This window comes from Taudactylus pleione, unplaced genomic scaffold, assembly GCF_031769625.1.
Source record: "Taudactylus pleione unplaced genomic scaffold, aTauple2 ptg000265l, whole genome shotgun sequence".
Classification (NCBI taxonomy): Eukaryota; Metazoa; Chordata; class Amphibia; order Anura; family Myobatrachidae; genus Taudactylus; species Taudactylus pleione.
The window spans coordinates 11,640,154-11,664,646 of NW_028284667.1; the positions used below are offsets into that span (position 1 = coordinate 11,640,154).

Below are 24,493 nucleotides of genomic sequence, written 5' to 3' on the forward strand. Positions count from 1 at the left end.
TAACACAGGGCACTCTTGTGGGTCTTCTGCTCCCATATCCCATGGAAGCTAAAGAAAGCTACAGTGACCTGCTGATATGCATCTGATACCTCCTGCATTGTATGTAAATGTGATTTGAGCCAGTGTTGCTTGTCTGTTACCACAGACAATTCTGGCCAGATGCCGTAGTTCAAGATCATGAAGAACCCATGGTCGGCCACTGTTCTGTCCATGGTGGGTGGTAATGTCTTCCATGAGGTATTTCCGGTCCAAAAGTGACACCGTAGATCACAAAATGTTGAATGTCCACACAACTTCGGAAACTGAATGTCCCATCCATCAGGCACCCACTACCATCCCCTATTCGAACTCCAATAATTCATGTTGCCTTGCCATGAATAGAGGGTACTTTAGGTTGTGTGAGAAAAGAAAGTGTGTGAGGCAAGTGTAAACAATCCTCTCCAAAAGCATAAAAAAGCAAAAAAGTGGTAGAGTGTCACATTTGGGGTTTTCAGATCGGAGTCATGTCCCATGGACTAAGTTGATGAGTCATACTGGAATAGTGGTGGTTGAATCAGAGGTCTACACATGGGTTAGACCCATGTGATAAATCCTGGTGTCTTCAGAGAGATCAGTGACACCTAGAAGGCAATCAAGTCTGTCCCTGGAACCAATTTAGTGGAACTCAACCGCTTACTCTGAATATAGGGATAAGGGGCTGGAACCAATGTTTGAGAACTCAGGGAACAGAGCAGTGAGTAATACAGGTAATCTGTAGTCCATTTGGAATTTGCTAGCAGATGGTGCACATAGATTACTAGAGCCGTGCAACTGGAACCTAAACACTCAAAGAGGACTCTAGATCCAGTACCCAGTCCTTAGCAACCAGAGTGAATGCTGAAACAGAGACTCAGCACGAACCCTAGCACTCTAAGGGGTATATTTACTAAGGTGCGGGTTTTTAGAAGTGGATATGTTGCCCATAGCAACCAATTAGATTCTAGCTATTATCTTCTAGAACAGGGGTGGGGAACCTTTTTTTCTGCTGAGGGCCATTTTGATATATATATATAACATTATTTGCGGGCCTGGTTCAGCCCATGCCCCCATTGCGTGAAGTCACACAGGAGCGGGGCCACAATCGCCATTGATTATAGCAATGCCCGCAGCATTCTGAGGATGCTCCGGGGAGCTGTAAGGGCAGCGGTGTGACCATCTGAAGCATCCTAAGGATGCTCCAGTTGGCACTGCTGCATAGATCCTGGCTGCAGTGTGCCAATTTAGGCACCCTGTTAGCCAAATGAGGGTAGCAGAAAAAACTCCGAGGGCCAAACCAAATGATTCCGAAGGCCTTATACGGCCCCCGGGCAGGAGGTTCCCCATTCCTGTTCTAGAAGGTGCTAGATAAATGTTAAGTAGAATCTGATTGGTTGCTATGGGCAACATCTCCACTTCTAGAAACCAGCACTCAGGGCAACAACCACAATCGATAGTGGTACAGATGGTATAGTAAATAGAGAGTCCCAAAGTAGGTCAGGAGCTGCAAAGATGAGTATAAGCAGAGCAGGAAAGGTAATCTGAAGTACAGTGAACTATAGTCCACTTGAACTTGCAATAAGCAAGAGAATTGTACCCAGGGCACTTGCTTTTAGTCAGGATCACTTTAGGCAGATGATTTGGTGCTAAGAAGCACTAGGAATGACCAGTATATTTCAGATTACTATGCAGGCTGGAAACAGGGATGTGACAGGCTTGGACCATACTTGAACCGGATAGGAACCTGAGGTTGCAGGTGTAGAATTGAAGTGAATTCAGAGACTTGTACCAGACTGAAACTGGAGGTAACAACAATGGAACAAGAAAGGAACCGAATACTTGAGTCGGGTTGGGACTGGAGGTAGCAGTCACTGAACCAGGGACTTGCACCAGAATGGGACTGTAGAGAGCAGCAGCTTAATTTGAGTAGAACCAGAGACTTGAACTCGACTGGGACCGGAGAGAACAGCAGCTTGCCGGATTGGATCCAAATGCTTGTACCAGATTGGGACCACAGGTAATAGCAGCGGAGCCAAATTGGAACAGGAATGGGACCAGAGAGAGCAGCAGCTATCCTGAGTGGAATCGCAGGATTGAAGCAGAATGGAACTGAAGGTAACAGCTGCTGAGCCAAACTGGAGGCTTGAACAGAAATGGGACCCGACAGCCGCTAAGCCAGGGTAGGTCCCGAGCCTTGAACCGGACTGGGACTTGTGCATGAACACAGGCTAGTAGAGCGCAGATTGAAAGCTGGACAAAGCACAATGCTGCGGAGTGGATGGAGCAATGGCTTGCAGGAATTCAGTAGTCAGCAGTGTAGGTTCAGGCAGTGGATCAGAAGTAATACCTACTCTATGGTGAGTTAGATCACAGGAAGCTAAAACACCACATACAGAGGGTTATAGAACCACATTGTTCTGACAATGTTTTAGTGGCAGGTGGAGGCTTAAATAGGGCACTCTTGTCAGGGATAAGAGGAGGTGTCATGTGAGCACAGGAGACAGGTAGAGACTGGATTAACGATACTGGATCAGAACCTCTATACACACCTTCCTATACCTTCTAATAACCTGCCTTTACCTTCTAAGGATGACGCTAATTTGCGTATGCAGTCATACAGTAAATAAAGACTTAGACCTGGAATCTGTGGTTCCAAAGCACAAGTATTATTCAAGTAAAAGTTCAGACAGTTACATACAATTGATCCAGACACAATTTAGGTGCAAAAGGAATTATACAGACCCAAGTACAGTATACATATGCAGCGCTTCGGTACCAGGTGTTAGGCATCAGCAAGAAACCCCTCGTCTATCAGCATGCAGCACGAAGACTAAAAACCCAGTGTCTGAGCACACATATTTATACCCCTCTGGAATAGAGAAAACAATAGAGACGTTTGTTGCTGATGCTATTGGTTCCCAAGGGGGATCCATCTGTTATGGAGCATTTAACAGGCTGGTTCAAATAGACTCACCCAGCCTCTAACAACTGGGGGTCTCTCCCTTCCCGCCCCCTGTAACATCCTAACAGTTAATACATTTTGTTGCTTGAAGTCTCTGCGATCCATAACTCGAGAATGCATGATGCGATCTCCCCACCGATAACACCGGAATACTGTGGAAAGAGTACTCATCAGTACGAAACCAAACACGGCTTGTTTAGCATGTATAAAACCTTAGTTATCAAATATCTTTATTTCACAGCGTTTATATTAACTGAACCAACTTAAATCATATATCTTAAAGCTAAGGGAACCTTGTAAGTGAATATGTAATGTGTGAGTGTACGGGGTTTGATATGAAGATGCTAGTTAACTTGGTGCGGATGCATGCGCATTTAGCTACTAAACAGTGTTTTCATTCGGGGTCTTGTGCATTCGCTAATATGCGACTAGTTAACAGCGCTATTATGCGTATTATTGTGTATATGAGAAATGATGGGAGATGCAATCGCATGTTGCTAATAGTATTATCGCCACATGTACTAAAAAGTGAGTTTATCTAAAATGGCACTTAGACGCCATTCGCAAAATGGCGTCTTGCGATCTCATTTTCAAGATGGCGTCTTGCGGCCAGTCGCAAGATGGCATCGCCGCGATTCAATTTTAAACTGAACTTGTCTCAGCCAATTACTTAGCTTCGACAGTCCACCCATTGATAGCAAACGTGCTATCACAATCTGCTATTAGAATTTAATTTAGGCTTACATTTACATATTATTTAGTGTTATTGTGGGATGGCACAAGGTGGTTCTTAATCCATCAATAATGTGTCTCTGGATGGGGACATAAAACTACTATTATACGCACACCGCGGATCTTGGAAGATCATGTGAAAGGTTTGGGAATGCACCAATCTTATAAAAGCAGTCTTGAAGGGGAATTGAGACTTTACATTATCTGAGGTGTTCTATAAATAACATTTCAATAATACATTCTATGCATGTCTAAATATAATACATCAAACGATAGTATTTCCTAGTTCAGGGTTGTAATGCAGTTCTATATTTACCTCGGTATACATATTGTCATTACTGACCACCATCATAGTTTTGTTCTTACGTTTTACTCTGTTTTTACATTTTCCACACTTCAACACAATAGGAACACACCGGACGCATATGCCAATTAGTATAAGGATCAAGAAATTGCCTATGCTGGCGATCACTTCCTGGACCCATTCCCCTAGACCTGAGAACCATTTCACTGGGTTCAGCCATGAAACCCATCCTTCTATCTTCTCCCCTACTTCAGCCACTGAAGCGTTATGGTTCTTACGAAACTCCCATTTTAGCTGCAGAATTTCATCCATCTTCCGGTCTATCACCTCCTTGGGGTCGCTTGTATCATTGGTGACATAGGTGCAGCATTTTACTCCGAACTGGGTGGCCAATGTTACGCAATATCCTCCAGTAACAGCAGTTAAATAATTCAGCACTAGCCTGTGTTGCACCAGTTCTTTCTTGTATGCTTGCAATTCTCTCCCTGTATACCTGAATGTGTCATCGTACCTCTCGGTGATATTATCTATCAATTTAGCAAGTTCCTGGATATATCTAAAATTTAATGTACCCCAAGCGATCCTGGTGGGATCCAATGCCACTAAAACCTGAAAGCTAGTTGTCTCACTGATTAACTGAGTGGCTTTATGTACGTCACCAGGTATCATATTTCTTTTGCCTCTGTGTTCATATTGTGTGTGAAGATATGGTGACGGTGTGTTTTTATGTATACCCAGCATTTCAACATGTGTGAGGGTCATAACTTCTGTGACTACTCTTCCCAGGTAACACAAACCTTCGGAACTCGAGGAGAGCCATTTATACGCTTTTCTTCCACATATGAAATATACATTATCAGGGAGAACATAAGGAATGGTATGCATCATTATCATTAAGCACATTTCCCTTGCAAACAATCCTATTTCTGGGTCTTCCATCTGGTACATGCAAGTTTCTGGTTGTATTATCTTAGCACAATAACCATTTGGTACCTTACCAATAATTTCTTTGGTGGAACTCAATGTATACCGATACCTAAAATGTTTCCCACCAGACTTAATGGAGCATAACAGATCATGGTTTATGGACTCATTATCAGCTCTTTGTGAGAAGGTCATCATCTGATTATTCCCCGTCACTTCCCAACTCCCGGGTCTATTGGGGTTGGTTATGTTTAAGCACAAACGTGATCTATCTACTTGGAATTGATGGAGCTTGAAATGAGGTGGTTTGGATGAGAGAAATTTTCCATCCAAGGTTTTCCCTTTTTGCAATTCTAAAATTTCCGTGGTATTCAGCGGAAATGGCACCAACCCTACATTATGCTGTCCCTGTGGCACATGTGAACACACCCAGCAATCAGTTTGATTGAACACTTTGCCTACCATGCTATGATAATCCTCTAAAGTATACCCACCCCAGTACGGGCTGTATTTAGGTTGGCACCATTGGATACAATTATCATCAACTAGGGACCCACAAAGCTCACAAATACAGGAATCTTCAGACGATAAACCTCCTCACCTTTCCCGAGTATCTGGGATGATAGCTCTCTTAACAATAACAGTACTAAGGTTGGTCAGACACTCCCCTGATTGGCATTGCACTCCTCCTGACTCCATCAGCACTGCCATCAGCTCCCATTTCCTCGATCGGTCTCCCATCACAGAAACTGGATACTCCCGAACCGACCAAGATGGTGAACACTCTAAAAGAAAATATGAAAATGAACACAGCAGGCCCGTTCATTGTCACAACAAGACCTGCAGATTTCTTTCTGTTCAGGTATCTCACTACAACCTGTTCAATCCTCCCGGGAACAAGCTCCCGAGCGACAGGTCCACACTATCAGCCTTGTCTCCGACTTGTTTCTCCACTGGTTGATTGACCTTTTTGCAGTGAGTGGAATGGACCCAGGTATCTCTCTCGGCCACCTTCAAAGATGTAGTACTCGTCAGCAGCACCTGATACGGACCTTCCCACCTATCAGTCAAACAACCTGAATGCAAGAAATTTCTGATCATTACATATTCTCCTGGTTCAACATCACGACAGTTAGTTTCAGGCATATCATTAGACAACAATTTCAGTTTCTGCTGCTGTTGCTTTAACTGCTTACTCATTGATATAAGATACTTTACAGTTACCTCGTTGTTACCCTTCAGGTCTTCCTGTGGACTTATAATCAAATGAGGTTGTCTACCGAACAATATTTTAAATGGGGACAGACTCAGAGGAGGTCTAGGAGTGGTCCTTATGCTATGTAGGACCAAAGGTAATGCTTCTGGCCATCCTAGTCCAGTCTCTGCCATGATTTTACTTAGCTTATTTTTAATAGTCCCGTTCATCCTCTCTACCTTGGCACTGGATTGCGGTCGGTAGGGGGTATGAAGTCGGCTATTAATACCCATCAGCTTTCACATATTTTGAAAAACATCACCTGTGAAATGGGTACCCCTATCACTCTCAATGATTTTAGGGATACCGTACCTGCATACAAATTCCTGAACTATATTCATGGCAGTAAACGCAGCAGTATTAGTGGCCACTGGGTAGGCCTCAACCCAGTTAGAAAATACGTCTGTGCACACTAATACATACTTAAGGTTCCTGCAGGGTGGTAATTGGATGAAATCATTTTGTATCACCTGGAAAGGTCCATGGAATGTGGGACGGTTCGGTAGGGATCGCTTTCCCTATGTCTTTCTCAAGCAGGTCAGACAGGACATTGCTTTCTTTTCTGCTTGTGAAGAACCAGTATGTCCTCACCAAGTTGCACATACCCTGTTTACCCAGATGAGTCAGGCCGTGTGCTGCCTCAGCCAGGCTGGGGTAATATGCCTTGGGGGCTACTGGCTTACCATGTCCGTCCCTCCAGAGCCCAGAGGACTCTTGCCCACATCCCTTGGACTTCCAAATGGATTTTTCCTGAATTGAACACAAATTTTGCATCTCAATTAATTTCAGCATCATCAGCTCTATTGTTGCCCAGTGACACCGGGTCATCCTCACATGTATGGGCTTTGCATTTAATTACTGCCACCACTTTGGGCAGTTGGATTGCTTCTAAAAGATGTTTTATGTGTCGGGAATGTGCAACTGGTGTGCCTGCTGCTGTCATAAAATTTCTCAGACGCCATAGAGCCCCAAAATCGTGCACCACCCCGAACGCGTACCTCGAGTCAGTGTAAATGTAAGCAGATTTGCCTGCTGCCAGTTCACATGCTCTAGTCAGTGCTACTAACTCTGCCACCTGGGCTGAGTGAGGAGGACCAAGAGGTTTAGCTTCTATGATGTCTGTGTCATTTACAACAGCATAACCTGTACATAATTCACTGTGTCTGTTCTTCTATGACAACTCCCGTCCGTATAAAAAGTTACGTCCATATTCTCTAAAGGTGTGTCATGTATGTCAGGTCTAGCAGTAAAGGTCTGATTCAGATATGTCATACAATCGTGCGTATCATTATGTCTGCCGAACTTACCTCCCACCAGCAACTCCTCTCCTTCCACCCTTTGTACATCATGTTGTACATATGGTAGGTATGTTGCTGGATTCAGCGTACTGCAACGTTTAACAGTAATATTTGCAGGAGCGATTAGAGCTAGTTCCCATTTGGTGAACCTAGCCGAGGAGACGTGTCTGGTTTGAGCTGAGTTCAACAGAGCAGATACAGCATGGGGAGTGTAGACAATCATATCGTGGCCCAATACTACATCCTCACTTTTACTCACCAATAGAGCGGTAGCTGCTACACTTCGCAAACAGGTGGGGAGTGATCTTGCCACAGTGTCCAATTGGGCACTGTAGTATGCTACAGGCCTACTGACATCACCATGTTTTTGTGTAAGGACACCTGCAGCACAACCATCGGCTTCCGTACAATACAAATCAAAAGGTTTTTCATAATCAGGTATTCCCAATGTAGTAGCTCTTGTCAGACTATCCTTAAAATTAAGGAAAGCCTGTTCTGATTCCTCTGTGTGTACGACACGATCAGGCTTTGAGGAAGAGACTAATTCCTGTAAAGGTAAGGCCAAAATAGAAAAACCTGGAATCCACATTCTACAGTATCCACACATTCCCAAGAAGGTACGAATTTGCTGTTGATTCTGCGGCAGTGTCATGTTTTGTATGGCCTGGATTCTATCTGTAGTAAGATGTCATAACCCCTGGGTCAGGCAGTGTCCCAAATATTTGACTCTGGATTGGCACGGCTGTAGTTTGTCCTTAGCCACCTTGTGTCCTGATGCCGAGAGATGAAGTAACAAAAGCTTAGTATCATTCAAGCATGACATAAACGAGTCAGAACATAGCAATAAATCGTCCACATATTGAATTAGAACAGATCCATTGGCAGGTTGAAAAGATTGTAAACAGTTGTGCAATGCCTGGGAGAAGATACTGGGGCTGTCTATGAAACCTTGGGGTAACCGTGTCCATGTGTATTGTAAACCTCTGTATGTAAATGCGAATAGATACTGACAGGATGGAGAGGCACAGAGAAGAAAGCAGAACAGAGGTCAATGACAGCGAAATGCGTTGCATTTGGTGGGATCTGCATCAGAATGACAGCTGGATTTGGCACTACAGGGAATTGGCTCTCTACTACCTTATTAACACCTCTAAGGTCTCAGCCAGCCTATAACCCTCCCACCACTCTTCTTCACTGCAAAGATGGGCTACACTAGCTGTATAAACTAAAATTCCCTGTTGCAATAATCGCTCAATTATTGGGAAAACCCCTAATTCTACCTCCTGTTTTAGTGGGTACAGGGGAATTTTTGGAGCTTGCCTACCGCTTTTTAAATTTACCATTACTCCAGTGTCCTGTCCATCTTTAGTCCAAAGGGAATCTGGAATTAGGGACAACATTTCATCTACCTGTGATGGAGTTTCATTTAAAACTGTAGAGTGATACATTATCCTTTGAGGAGTGTCTATCATATCCCGCACCTCGTATACCATTCACTCTGGGATATCTAAAAATACACCATCAGGGGTGCAATATATAACACATCCCATCTTACATAACAAGTCTCTGCCCAGTAGGTTAGTAGGAGCCGCAGCAGCCAGGAGAAAAGAATGCCTGGTATGCAACAGCCCAGTAGTAACCTCTGTGGACTTTGTTAAAGGATAATGTTCCACTTTACCTGTTACACCCATTGTTGGTACTGTCTCATTGGTCACCTGTAAATTAACGGGAGATTTTATCACTGACATGGTCACCCCTGTGTCTACAAGTAAAGGATATTCAGTACCAGCTACATCAACCATCATGACCGGTTCTTCCCTAGTACTTCCCGTTAACCTGACTATCTGTAGACTACAGGTATGACCTGACCCCTAGCGTTGGCTACCATTCTCCAATAAAGCATTTACGGCCACAATTGGAGCTGGTGCCTGCTGGACACTTGCTGGCCTCTGTGCATATCCCTTATGGGGATATCCAGGTCTCCCCTGATTTGGGGTTCCTACTCTTTTTACTGTACAGTTTCTACTTAAGTGTCCTGGTTGTTTACAGTTAAAACATGTTCGTGTATCGGGTGAAGACATGTGCTGTTGTGAGGTTTGCGCCGAGGGTAAAGGTGGTGGATATGGGTAAGAATAGGAAGGGTAAGGGTATTGTGGAGCATAAGAAGTTGGCGGGTAGTATGGGACCTGTGGTTGTGTCGGGTTAGTGGGATAGAGTTGTGCTTGTTGATGTGTGGGATTAGTGAGGGCACATACTTGTTCAGATGTGAGTGTGTGTGCAAGTGCAAGTGTGTCTGTTGGCTGTGATGTTACCGTCATTCCCTCCAGAGCTTGTATACTGACAGCCATTAGTTTTTTGCTCTGGGCTTCTCTCATCTTGGAGATGTTTTTATCATGTTCGATGGCGGTTTCTATGAGGGTGTCTATTGTGAGTCCCCGCCAACCAGGCTGTGAGGTCAGAACCCGGGTTTTTGAACTCTCCTTCAGACCGTCCACGAGTATTGTGACTATCATTCCCCTGTGGTGAGTGCTATCTTTAATATCCTCTATCCCAGTGTACTGGGTGATAGCCTGCAGAGCCCGGTCGCAATAATCTTCTGCAGATTCACTCTCCTTCTGCTTAATGGTGAAAATTTTGTTCCAGTTAACTACTACTGGAAAATATATACCCAATTGAGTTACAATGCGGGAAATGTTACCTTGGTTTACTTGGTCTGTTAAGGGAACGTCACCATCCAATACACAATCCGTGATAAACTTTCTCACGTCGGTATTGCATGGTAGACAGGCCCTTAACACCACACGCCAATCTTTATTAGTGGGTTCATGTGAACTACCCAAATTTCTCAAAAATCTTTGACATTTGGCTAGTTCCTTTTTGGGATCGGGGAAATCGTTTATGATGGAATTTAGTTATGCTCTTGTCCAAGGACAATGCACTACTACTTCCCTCGTGGGCACTATACCGTTCGCATCTGCATTTCCATTTGGAACAGTTATTGTCTGAATGGGATGCAGACCGGTAGCGCTGCTACCTTTTGACCTGGTTACCTGGCTGGGGGTTTAGTCTGCTGCTGCTGCATATGGTATGAAAAACTTCCTCTACGGGTGCAGAGGGCATTAACCGATGGAGATGGCGGCACCACTCGTGATTGTGGTGATGCCACATCTATCATTTGTACAGCATGGGAAATAGCAGACATTACAATAGGCTCATCATCCACATCATGAACATGTTCTTTATATTTGCTTAAGAGAGGGTAGAAGTTGCTTGGTACATTTTTATGGGTATTTTTGGTAACTGTACTTGCACCTCCATCCACATAAGGTGTGGGAGGTGAGCGTGAACTGCGGGCAATACTCTCCACGATGCTACCTTGCCACACGGGTGCGCCATTTTGCGGCTCGTCCGTATTGCAATTTAGCGCAGCGGATGTATTTTCTGGCAATGTGCTCACGACGCTAGTTTGCGTCGTTTGCACATTTTTAAGCCACGCATCCCCTTCATGCTGCCATAGTTTTAAACATTCAAAATATTTAACCTTTTTCTCTCGGGAGCGCATCAGACTGATGTGATCCCGGACATTATCTAACACATTTTTATCAAAACTACCAATTCTGGGAAACGGTCTAACACTCTTCATCGTCATTTTAAACCATACATCAAAATTCCGTATCGCATAAGTACCGTACTTAGTATGCATAATACGACGAGCCGATCGGATCGGCGCCTCCATTAGCAGCACATCATTGTCTAACATCTCTACTGTTTGCGCTGCTCCCATTCTGAGACAACTCCTACGCTTTTCAATAAAGATTTAAACTGGTGAAAGACAATCAAGATACTTTCATTTACCTGTTGACGATTTAAGTCGGAGATGCCCACACACCTGGATAAGATTTGAAAAAGGCAACTTCCACACCCGGATAAGATTTAGTAAGGCAACTTCCACACCTATGGGAGTTTATATGTCGGCCACTCCCACGCACCTCTCTACAACAAAGACAACATGTACACCTGCTACTGTGTATAGAACGGTAAAGCTGCTTACCGAGCAACTAGCACTTAGCCCTTAAAGGTCATACGGTACCTTTAACTGTAGGGAACAAGTTACCCCTACCAACAAAAACAGTCACTGTTACACACTTTTTCCTGCGCAGAAAAATACACGTTAACCCAGATATTGGTAATAATGAAATAAAAAAAATGTAAACCTCAACGGCTTTGTTCAAACACGTGGCAGCACAACCGAAAGTACGTATACGCTATTGTGTGACCAGTCGCATACACAATAATGCGACTACCACACAACCTAATGACAACCTTTAGCTGCGTACACAAAAGTGCGTCTTTGCTATGCGCAAACCTGCGACTTAGCCGCGTAGTCAGTACTGTGGCACCCCTTTAAACGTAATGTTCTATCAACAGAGGAAAACAAACTTTTTCCTCTCTTGTCCCTGGATTCTAGTCAGCTTCCTTGATTCACACGCAGACGGATAGCGATCTTTCAGCACAAAGCGTTTGCAGGCAAACCCTGCATGTGGCCACTCCACCCTTTGCTGAAATATCGATAGCCGTATGTACCGTGTGAGCAGGTAAGTGACTTCACTACGAGCCCCCAACTAACGATACTGGATCTGAACCTCTATACACACCTTCCTATACCTTCTAAGGATGACGCTAATTTGCGTACGCAGTCATACAGTAAATAAAGACTTAGACCTGGAATCTGTGGTTCCAAAGCACAAGTATTATTCAAGTAAAAGTTCAGACAGTTACATACAATTGATCCAGACACAATTTTGGTGCAAAAGGAATTATACAGACCCAAGTACAGTATACATATGCAGCGCTTCCGGTACTAGGTGTTAGGCATCAGCAAGAAACCCCTCGTCTATCAGCATGCAGCACGAAGACTAAAAACCCAGTGTCTGAGCACACATATTTATACCCCCCAGGAATAGACAAAACAATAGAGACATTTGTTGCTGATGCTTTTGGTTCCCAAGGGGGATCATCTGTTACGGAGCATTTAACAGGCTGGTTCAAATAGACTCTCCCTGCCTCTAACAGCTGGGGGTCTCTCCCTTCCCGCCCCTTGTAACATCCTAACAGTTAATACATTTTGTTGCTTGAAGTCTCTGCGATCCATAACTCGAGAATGCATGATGCGATCTCCCCACCGATAACTCCGGAATTCTGTGGAAAGAGTACGCATCGGTACGAAACCAAACACGGATTGTTTAGCATGTATAAAACCTTAGTTATCAAATATCTTTATTTCACAGTGTTTATATTAACTGAACCAACTTAAATCGTATATCTTAAAGCTAAGGGAACCTTGTAAGTGAATATGTAATGTGTGAGTGTACGGGGTTTGATATGAAGATGCTAGTTAACTTGGTGCGGATGCATGCGCATTTAGCTACTAAATGGTGTTATCATTCGGGGTCTTGTGCATTCGCTAATATGCGACTAGTTAACAGCGCTATTATGCGTATTATTGTGTATATGAGAAATGATGGGAGATGCAATCACATGGTGCTAATAGTATTATCGCCACATGTACTAAAAAGTGAGTTTATCTAAAATGGCACTTAGGCGGCCATTCGCAAAATGGCGTCTTGCGATCTCATTTTCAAGATGGTGTCTTGCGGACAGTCGCAAAATGGCGTCGCCGTGATTCAATTTTAAACTGAACTTGTCTCAGCCAATTACTCAGCGTCGACAAGATACAAGTGCTCAACTGATTAAAGTCAACATGGCTGCTCCCAAGGAATGAAATGACAGCACTCGGAGACAGAATGACCCACATTAATAAAGCACCATCAGACAAGATAAGCATGATGAAGTACCAGTTTTTTTATATAGAATTTTTGTTCGAATTTGTTTTCTTCAAAATTGGAGAGATCACTCTATCTATGATTTAAGCGAGAAAGTGTATGTGTCTGTCTGTCTGTTTGCCCTTTATGCACAGTCAGAGCTTTGTACCTAGCTCCACCAAATTTGATGTGGTGGTGTAGTTTGACCAGAATTAGGTTGTTGTCTACGTTTGAAGTTTGTCAGAGCCATAGAGGTCTTTTCAGGGCTAAAACCATGTCAGAAAACAGTGGGCTCCATTTTAGGATCAATGGAATGGAATTATAGGAGAAAACTATGTAAAAAATTAAGGCTGTAGATGTACTTCAATGTCCATTCTTCAACCCGAGCAACGCTGGGTATCCCAGCTAGTGCCTGAATAATGAAGAAAAGATAATTGTTGAAAGAGAAATATCACTGAGTTTATTTAAGGCTGAGATGAGAGCAGGTGATAGGGATAAACTGATTTGTGAATTTTTAGGATCAAATGGATTTGTAGTACAGAAGAAAAGTAGATACTTCATGTTAATTTGTGGGATAAAATGGAGAGAAAGTGCCAAATGATACAACCATTCTTGTCTTGACATAGAAAGTAAGATCTTGGGCATTAATAGTAGTTGGAGGGACTAGGGGCCTGATTCAGACCCGCTTGCAAGTGCACAGCGCTCGCAAGAGGGTCGATGTTTGCCCCCTGCACATACACCGCGTCCGGTGTGTGCATGCGCGAGCCCCAGTGAGCTCCGGTGCTCGCTACAAGACGGGGCGGCTGTCGATGTTGATTGACAGCTCGCCCCGTTTTGTAGGCGGGTGGGGGGGTGGTTGAGCAAACGCAGGCGTTCCCAAAGGAACGCCTGGCATTTGTGAGCGGCCCTACTGACATCACTAGTGATGTCAGTAGTGGACTTCCTGCTATATTAGAGCAGGAAGTCCACTCGGGCTTGCGAGAGCTGAGACCCTACCACAGGGTCTCCTCGAAAGCCCGATGGCGCAATAATCGCGACCATTTCCAGGCCGCTTGCAAAAGCTGTGGGTGGTCACCCACAGCTTAGCAAGCAGCCTGAAGAAAAAAAAAAATAAATCCCCGCTCTGATTCAGAGCGAGCGCTTGCCAGCAGTGAGCGGCTCTGAAACAGGCCCTAGGAGGGTTGCAAAGAAATTTAAATTAATTTGATGTATGGGGTTAGTACTCTAAAATTAGAGATTGGAAGTACTGCATGTTTGTTTGGAAGTGTACGGAACATATCAATAGGAGTGGTACAATAGATAGTGTATGTGGGAAAGTCATTACAAGTTTAAGACTTTTCCCAATGTTCTACTTTGCAAGAAAGTCTTTTAGTGTGCCATGACTGACATCATGATTGACACACAGTGTGAAGTGTAGCTGGAGCTTTTCACTTGGGCTTACGGTTCATGTGCATCTGTGTAAGACTTTAGGTACGATTTAACTATAACGACGTTGTTATTGTTCAATCGTTGAAAAAATCGTTCAGTTTTTGAGTTATAATGATGAACGATTATCGTTCATGCACGTTCCCGTTTGTAGTTTGTAGCTCATTCTGACTGACCAACTGAACGATTTTCATTAAGGGAAGTTAAAAAAATCGTTTGTAGTTCAAAAAAATTGTTCATTACACTTTAAAAAATCTGACAGATAATATGACAGAAAATCATTCAGAAAATCGTTGAGAAAATTGTTGGTAACTAAATCGTTACGTGTGTATGCACCTTAAGTCTCAAATCTGTGTAAAACAGGTTCCAATATGACCTACCGCTGCAATTCTTTCTGCTACATTCTTTTATGCTTCATATGCAATTTAGCACTTGTAATATACCAATTCCTGTGCAAAGAAAGTTGCAGCCTAGTGTCTTTGGTACACTTAGAGTGGCTTTGTCTGCGATTGTGTTGCAAGTAGAATGCAAAATTTGAAAAAAGATTTGCTACGCTACCCATGTTGGAGCATCTCAGTCATACTGGGTTTCTCCTGCCATATCGTGCAAAGATGCTATTTATAAGAGGACACTTCTGTATAGAGTGACAGAAAAGGTAAGTCTTCTCAGCTCTTAGGACCTCATTCAGAGTCGGTCGAAGCGGCCGCACGGTTATACGCCACCGATGTTCGCTATACTGCGCATGCGTAAAGTTCGCAAAGCGCGTGTGCAAACTAGCCGCTACGATCAGAAATTTCTCTCTCCTTGAACACAGCCAGGTCGGTAGTTTGAGTGACAGATGAAGGCGTTTGTGGGTGGTAACAGGGGAAGGTGCTTAAAAACGGGGGAGTGGAGATCCGAACGCAGGCGTGCCTCATTATGCAAACGGCGTTTTATGGGAGTGCATACGGATTATGGGAGTGCATAATTAACAAAGCAGCGTCATGGCACATGTGACATGGGAGGTTTTTACACTGACATGATCGTAGAGCTTAAGAGAGGGCATGGTCAACCTTAAGCTCTACAACCAGTTCCGATGGTTCCCGATGGTCTCGATTAATCCTAATATACCCGGAGATGACGTGTAATGCGTACGAGAAGGGGGCGCATTTTTTTGTCTTCCGACCGCTTCCTCCCCTTGGTCGGTCAGCTACCGATCCGAACTTAGGGACGCAACTTGCGAGGGAATCATTTGCATATCCAGCCCCTTTTCCCATACGACCATGCGGCCGCTTCGACCGACTCTGAATGAGGTCCTTAGTTCAAAAGCAGCTGCACCTATGGTACTTTAGCTCTTGACAGGGTCTGTCTGCTCACTGTGATAGATCAGCTGGTGTTGAGACTACTTATACTCCTTTTGCACCTAATTCCTGGGTCAGATCTGGGTTAATGAACAAGGTTTCAAGCCGTGTCTTAGCTTCTCAAACCCCTTTCACACCGCACATCAGACCCAATCTTTTTCTGGTTCATCCCCTTTCACGCAGCAACAGTGTCTGCCCTGCAAAACTAATAGTGGGTGATTCAATTGTTATCGCACCCTATCTCCCAATTAAATTGATCGGAGATCTGGGGGGGGGGGGTGATATTCATTAATTTTTTTGGGCGCCCATGTATTTTCGCTCATGTTGCGCCCAAATAGACCGGGTTTGGCTGCATAAAATGGGCAAACATGTATGTATAAATAGCAGTTTGGGTGCACAAAACCAGAACTTTTCATACATTATTGCTTGCCATCTCAGGAGTGTGCCAGCAGAAATGCCAGCACCGGCGGCTCTCACGTTGGCCGCCCATTATTCAGAACCACCAGCAAAACAATTGAATTCCACATAGAGTATTTAAAAGCCGACGTTACAGTCTTCCAAACATGTGTCATGAAAAGTGCTTTCTATCTGCCAATGAGCAGCTTGTAAACATAACCGGGGTCACCCCTTTCACACTGCAGCGTATCCGGGTCGGTCCTGGGAATAACCCTAGCTGTGACCAGGGTAGAGGATCCGGGACACACAACCCGAGTTGACCTTTTCATACCAAGCCAGGATCCGGTTTGTCCTGGCAATATCCCAGGTCAGAGGCTCAGTTTCAAAGGGGAATAACTGGTGTTGATACTCCAAATGTTATGAACCTGACTTCCCATAAGCATGGCATGATGACAGTTAGCTCTAGCTGGTATCTTAGATGATAGCAGAGATGTTACTCTTTAATCTTTTAATATCATAAGTACTCTCTAAGGATTGTGACTGATGTTTAAACAACCAGCAAATACATTTTGGTGTTTTTTATACTTTTCCTCATGGGATTGACAAATATGATAGAATTGCAAAACTTGTGATCAAAAGTGGGGCGGTTATGAAATACCTGGTCCAGGGCTTGTCTGTGAGCCAAGGCACCCCAACTTGGTCACACCCCCACACTAGTACCAGTGCTTAAAACATCACCCAGCAGCCCTGCTTGTGACCAAGCCAAATCTAGGGGAACATCCAATAGGTAAGGCTTGGGCGAATTGTGGCTCTTCATCTGTTGTTGAAATACATATACCAACATGCAGTTCTAGCTTGGAACTAGAACAGCTAGAGAATTAGAGGTTACCTTCTACGGAATGGGTATGAAATACCGCCGGCCGCATGTCCGGCGGTTCGATTCCCGTCAGCGGCAGCCCGACATGAGCAGAGTTCGAAGCAGCGGAAGCCCGACAGCGCTGGAAATCCTGATCGTGGAAAGGTGAGTATCTACTAACCTAACCTAACCCCCCTAACCCTAACCCTCCTTAGGGGTGCCTAACTCTAACTTCCCCCCCAAGTGCCTAACCCTAATCCCCCCTCTAAGTGCCTAACCCTAACAACCACCTTCCCCGCTGCCTAAACCTAAGTCCCCCGGGGGGGTGCCTAACCCTGTCCCCCCCAGGGGTGCCTAACCCTCCCTCCCCCTAGCCTAACCCTAACCCTCCTGGGGGGGTGCCTAACCCTAAGTCCTCCCCCGGGAGCCCTAAACCTAACCCTCCTCCCCCGCGGCTGTCCGCTCGCGGCGCCCGGCATCACTAGGATCGGGATGCCGGGTGCCGGTCTCCCGGCGTCGGGGAAATGCGGGCGTCTACATCTAGATGCCCGGCATTTCACCCTTGCCGGGATATGACAGTCGGGAAGCCGGCTGCCGGTATTTAGGCAGTCGGCTTCCCGATTGCATACCCCTTCTACAATGCATGGTGTTCAAGCCACGGATAGATACTAACCCAGAACATCTGCCTCCAATAAATGTGTACTGGGCATAGTTATTGTTTTATGCACATCAGTCACTAGATAATCAAAGTTGTGACCACAGAGTGCAAAAAGAAGAGCTGTATAGCAACAGCTCAGTACTTAACCCCGAGTTTCTCAAGAGTAAAGATGATGGTTACATTTATTAATCATGTAAACCTATGCAGAAGCTCCCACTTGCTTTCAGCAATCATTTTATTCATGAACATTTACTAACATGATTGCCATTTCATAGACAGTCCTGAATGAGTTAGGACACAAGTATGAAGCTAGCTTGCCAATCCAAAACTAACGATTTGGTTTTCCAGGTTTGACAGTTAACAGGCTTACGTCTGATACAGTCAACACAAATCAATCAACATTACAGTTAGCCTTACCTGACTAGTTTTCATGTATAAGCAGTTGTCAGCCATATACTGTAAGGTGCATGACATAACATTTGAATGTCCTTGCCATTACAGCCCATTGTGGCTGTGTGACCTGTCTACATATTGTGTATTTAGCAGATGAATCAGTAATTTTATGGATTATATGAAATCAGATATACAGGGGTAAAAGTAATAAATGCTGGTTTAGCAAAATTTCTGATTCTCTGTGATTTTACTGTCTGATTTGCCTTTAATACCATCGCCATCTTAAAGACAGCCAGCAAACTTTGTTGAAATCTGGCAATTTTGCAAAATCAAAACCAATTACATTTACCCCTCAGTGTTTTTTTGATAGTAAATTAGGGGTATATTGATCACATCCTGCATTTTTAATGCAGAAGTGTTAAATATTTTTGCCTAAATTTGCATTGTGAAAATAAATATATAGGGCCTGATTCAGAGGCGCTCGCTATTTGCGAGCGCTCGCTCTGAATCAGGGCGGATTTTTCAAAATAAATCCGCCTCCAGGCCGCTCGCATTGCTGTGGGTGGCGATGGTCGCGATTATTGCGACCATCGGGCTTGCGACGAGACCCTTGTGGTAGGGTCTCGGTTCCCGCAAGCCTGAGTGAACTTCCTGCTCTAATAGAGCAGGAAGTTCAGTACTGACATCACGAATGATGTCAGTAGGGCCGCCCACAAATGGCAGGCGTTTGTCCAGCCACTTCCCCTCCCTGCCTACAAAACAGGGTGAGCTGTCGATCAACATCGACAGCCGTCCCATTTTGTAGCGAGCCCAGGAGTGAGTGAAGTTCTCACTCGGTCCAGGGCTCGCGCACACTGCACGTGCGCACTGGCCGACCATTGACCCACTTGCGAGCGCTATGCTCCGCTGTATCTGGTTACATCACATTGGGAGGCCATGTGCCACTGCGCCGCACTTTAAATTCATAATGACAGACTCTCTGCCTGAGTGTCTGGCTGGCTGCAGAGATTCTGTCACATACACATCACGCTGGTGACAGTGCGTGACGTATCATTGTAAATAAGTGGGCGGGGATTTCGGGAATTGGGGCTATGTGTACGAGGGGCAAAAGCCCTGATCGTCCCCCCTCTGGATCCGCCACTGACTGCACATGAGCAGTACGGGTCCAGTGCATGCACAGGACCCTGACCATCGGGAATCTGCGTGATTTATTCTACTGCATCCTCTGCTGAATCAGGCACTAATACTGATGATGATACATTCATAAGTAGATGGCTAGGTGCTTCCACATAGATGAAAATACCGGCAGAAATCGGCATCTGCGGTCGACTTGCATGTAACTTTGAATCAGCCCCTTTGTCTTATGTTTTACATTCATCCTCTTATATAAATAAATAGTACCCTGCAAACACCTCTTTACAGATCCTTTAGGAAGCATGGGTGCAGGACTTGGAATCCTAAAAATAATAATATTATAATAAAAAAATGAATAATTATTTTTCATGCAATATGAACTGCAGGTGAACTAAAGGTACCAGCGGGCCCTTAATGCCCTGAATGCTAATACTTGTGGTTCTCCAAGTACCAGCATGTGGGGGAGGCTTGCCGGGACCTCTAGTTCTCCTGTAAAGGACAATATTATTTATTATATTTTTCACACAATCAACCCAGCACCCACCACCCAGGAGAAACCCCTTTATTTTGGGGGCCACACCTCCTGAGGAATACCTGGCCTTGGCTGACTAGCATGGGGTGATAATGCTTTGGCCGGGAGACCACGTGAAGCGGGTCCCACGGCTATGGCATTACACCCATGCTAGAAAGAGTCAGATGCCTGTTGTGGCCAATAAGAGGGACAACTACTAATTTTGCCCCCCTATATTTCCAAAACCAGAACTGGCTCACTGAGCATGGTGTAGTTGATGAAAATACGGGGGACTCCTATTTCTTTTTTTCCCCCCTGTATTTTCACAACCAGGACCTGCTCAGAAAAGCCCGGTGCTTGTTGTGCTTTTAGGGGTTACCCCACATAATTTTTTATTTGAACTTTTTTCTAGGTACACACAGAAGCATCCACTGATCTCACTGAACTATGCATGCTTCTGTGTAGCTCGCACCTGCTCATACTAAATCTCCAGCATGAAGCAGGTTTATTATTTTGGGGAATTTGAGTCCAATTTTGTGTTTGAAATTATTGGTGGTTTTATGTTCAATTTTGAAATGGACATCCAAAACTAAACAAGAAATCAATAGTCAAAATCGAACAATATTGAATTCGATTTTGAAATAGAATTCAACATCAAATTAATGTAACTGTGGGGTTTGGCAGTGATATCTACATTCTATTTGATTCGATTTCAGGTGAGTTAAATCTAACATAAAATCGAATACAGAATCAAACTTTTGTAAATATACCCCTAGGTGTCTCCCACCTAGGTCAGTTTGTGCAGGGTGTAAGCCTGGTAGAAGCTGTATGCTATACTACGCATGCTCCGGAACCATGCATATACTGTACAAGTATGCTTGATGCAGATTCAAATGCATTTCAATTACATCTCCACTTGTGACTATAGAGTTGTAAATAGACTTTAACAGGACATTCTCATATAGGCAAAGTCCAGAGAGCTTGTCAATGGATTTGCAGGCTATGCTGTTGGATGGAAACATAAATACAGCTGTTTGTAGATGGACATTTTGCTTCAAGTATAGTCTGGTATATGATGATGAAATGAAGCACTCGGATAGGGGACTGGTACACCGCAGAATTGCATACAACTCTGTATATTGGCAAATACTGCATTCAATGAAGGAACAATGTTAACCAAATAGTGCTGTACGTTCAACGGCAATTTAAAATGTTGAGCAATCATTTAAAATACACTCACTAAAAGTGACATTTTTGAAGAAAATGGCTGACATTTAAATAGTTACATTATATTAATAAGAATCTATTTTTGTTATGTTTTTTTCCTTCAGAAATCAGTTGGTATAAATATTCCAATTACTAATCCCACAAAGGATAGCCTCCATTTCCATGTATTGGTGAATGGTGCTGGAGTTTCTGGGGACGATAGTTTAATTCTACAGACAAGAGAAACTTTCCCTTATGTGGCAAGGTTTTCCCCAACTAAAACAGGGATTTCTAATGGGAGGTAAGTCTGTATAACAAAATACTGTATTGCTGTGGTGTGTAATCCACTTTTTGCTATGAAGGGAATTATTTTTTTTTGTGTTTCCCAAAATAGGGTTATTTTATTATTATTTTTCTACTGTATGGAATTATTTATCTATATTTGGTAGGATATTGTAATAATTGTAATTCCAAATTAAAAAAAAATATTTAGCTGATATAGAGTCATTTATTTTTTACAAAATGTTTACCATGATCACTTTTAACCATTTAAGACCTTGGTGAGAGAGAGCATACTGTAACCAGGAGTGACATGCTTGTTTACAGTGGATCTACCACTGGTGTGTGTAGAAGATACAACATAAAACTATTTAGAGATGTGCCGTCATTATTACTATGAATACTTTTAAAATACATTTTTTGTTTAAAGATTGAAGGAGTAGTTACAACCAAAAAACAGAAGTGTAGAAAGTATCAGTGAATGAATGCACAATGCTAGCAAACGAACAGTCAAGTCATGTAAATCAATAATATGACTTACATCAAAAAAACATAGTCAGTAGATCTAATCTAAGATTATATGCACTAAAATACAGGATTACTATATTAAACCTGAAAATGTTCATTCACTGGTAGTGCTCATTCACTGGCTGATTCACCCTTCTTCCTCCTTAGTAGTATTTTGTGTTATAGTCAGCCTTTTTGTCCCTCCCTCTATCATTCTTTCCTGTTCAATATATAGGTGTTGTAAATAAAATGCAAGATACTGTAATACAGTACTCATGTCATCTTCACAATTATAGATATATAATGCATTACATTGATTCACCATCTTTTCTCTTCCCTACTCCTTTAAAAGCAATAATTATTGTTTTATTATGTGCTTCTGCTTGTAGTGTACCTGTGTCATCGATTCATAGACATAGGCGTAACTACCATAGGTGCAGGGGTGCAGCTGCTATGGGGCCCAGAGTTGAGGGGGGGGCATCTTCCTTGTCAAAGTTGGGATGGGTATGGGGTGCTGGCGCTCAAGATCCCGGCCAACAAAATCCTGATGTCGGTATGCTGACAGGGTAAGGATACCGATACTTGTCGGTAGGTATTCTAACCCTCCCCCTCTCCCTACCCTAACCTCCCTCCAAGTGCGTAAATCTAACCATCCCCGCTTGTGCCTTACCCTCCCCCTAGTGCCTAACCCTAACCCTCACCCAACCCCACTACTTACCTTCGGGATGCTGGCGGTCAGCATTTCGGCGCCAGGATTCTGACAGGTGTCTGGATTCTGGCTCCGGTATTCTAAGTGCCGGCATCCCCTGTGTCAGGATACTTAACGTATCCGGTCAAAGTTAGGTGTAATATACATTTTTCACTATTGGGTGGTACATAGGTGTCCTTACAAACTTTTCCTATGGGGCCTTCAAATACCTAGTTACACCCCTGTTCAATAATTATAACAAATACTATCTACTACATTAATGCATTTTATATTCTCCTCCCTACTACTGTAACACCATTATCTCAACATTACATATATCTGCTCTTCTCTTCTACTGTCGTGTTCTATTTTTTTCCTAGTATATGTTTTTATACAATGCTATTATGATATTCCATGTTCTTTAAACATGTCTCTCCTCTCTCTCTCTCTGTATATTAATCTATATTTCTATAACCACATTTTATGATGATTTACTACACACATTGTTTTATTCCATTATTCTAATGACATTTCTGATTCTGGTTTATTACTTGGATGTCACACTAAATATTTAAATACAATGTTAATTTATACCGAATAGGTCATTTAACATGCAAAAGTAATTAAATAGACACAGTGACATTCACTATTTGCCATGGCTAAACTGTGTTCTATAATTAGTGTTGTGACAACTGACCAGCATTCTAGGAGGGTAAGAGATGTGTCAATAATGCTTATTTTATATGATTATACTGTATGCATTGAACTGTATCTCACAGCAAAAATTTTTGAAGGTAAAATGATAGGTTTACCTATGAAAAATAAATATAAGTTAGTTCATTGTTGAATTCACAGTTTGAATTGTTAAAGTCAATGCTAAAGCTTATATGCACATGCAAAGGTTGACTTTCCCCGATATAGACTAAACTAAAGTCAAATTATTTGAAGAACTAAAAACCGTTTTACAAAATAAGACCGTTACCAAGCAGAGTTATTGATTTGATGTTATCTTATTTTTTTCCTGCATTTCCTTTATCCCATTCACTGTAACTGATGTTTTGCTACTGTGTCTCAATTTCATAAACTAGTAATACCACTTGAATTGTACTTTTCACTGGCATTGTGCTGTACAAAACTCTTTTACTATTTATGCAAAGTATTGTAAGTGTGAAGCAATGGAAAGTGGGATTTTGCTGTTCACTGTACAACTCTTGTTGAGAGACCAAAATATAGAGCTCCAAGCATTCTGGAGAGGCAGATGTAAATATCTTCGCTGTATTGGCCTCTGCCCACATACATTGCAATATGTGCAGCTACCTTGAAGGGGAGTTAGCCCAGCTCACCCACACATACAGTATGTAAATCTTTTATCTCTCTGCTTTTCTTTTTCAGTGTCATTTTCCAATGTGATGTATTTGGAGAATTTTGGTATAATTTACAGCTGACATCAGAGAAACCAGCCACTGTTACCATTTCTGAAGTTGTTTGTGAACTTGGAAAGTTAGTATATTTTTTCAATGTACATGAATTTAAAGAGCATATTAATGTATATTCTATTATTGGTATAAAACTGCTAATTCCAAGGGGATAAAAATAATAAAAACAACATTGTTTCAGTGATTTTTCAATGTGGTCAAGTCCCAATTTGTTAAATGAGATCACTATGGAGATTCTGCTTATATACAGCTCATTCAAGATGTTGGCATTTATTAACTATTAAATGTGTAGCATCAGCCCCTTTGTTACTAATTGTATATAAATACATACCAGCAGGAGCAGATTGGGAAT

General features: G+C 43.0%; 1 protein-coding gene across 1 annotated transcript in view; it reads left to right on the forward strand.

The window, feature by feature from the left end:
* LOC148514013 (cilia- and flagella-associated protein 47-like) overlaps positions 1-24,493 on the forward strand; it is a gene marked incomplete at its 3' end in the record, with an annotated part of 651,210 nt that overhangs the window by 388,492 nt on the left and 238,225 nt on the right. Inside the window, exons 52-53 of the mRNA XM_088481183.1 lie at positions 21,357-21,532; positions 24,098-24,205. Of these exons, the coding sequence (XP_088337309.1) occupies positions 21,357-21,532; positions 24,098-24,205 (284 nt within the window). The remainder of the gene's footprint in view (positions 1-21,356; positions 21,533-24,097; positions 24,206-24,493) is intronic.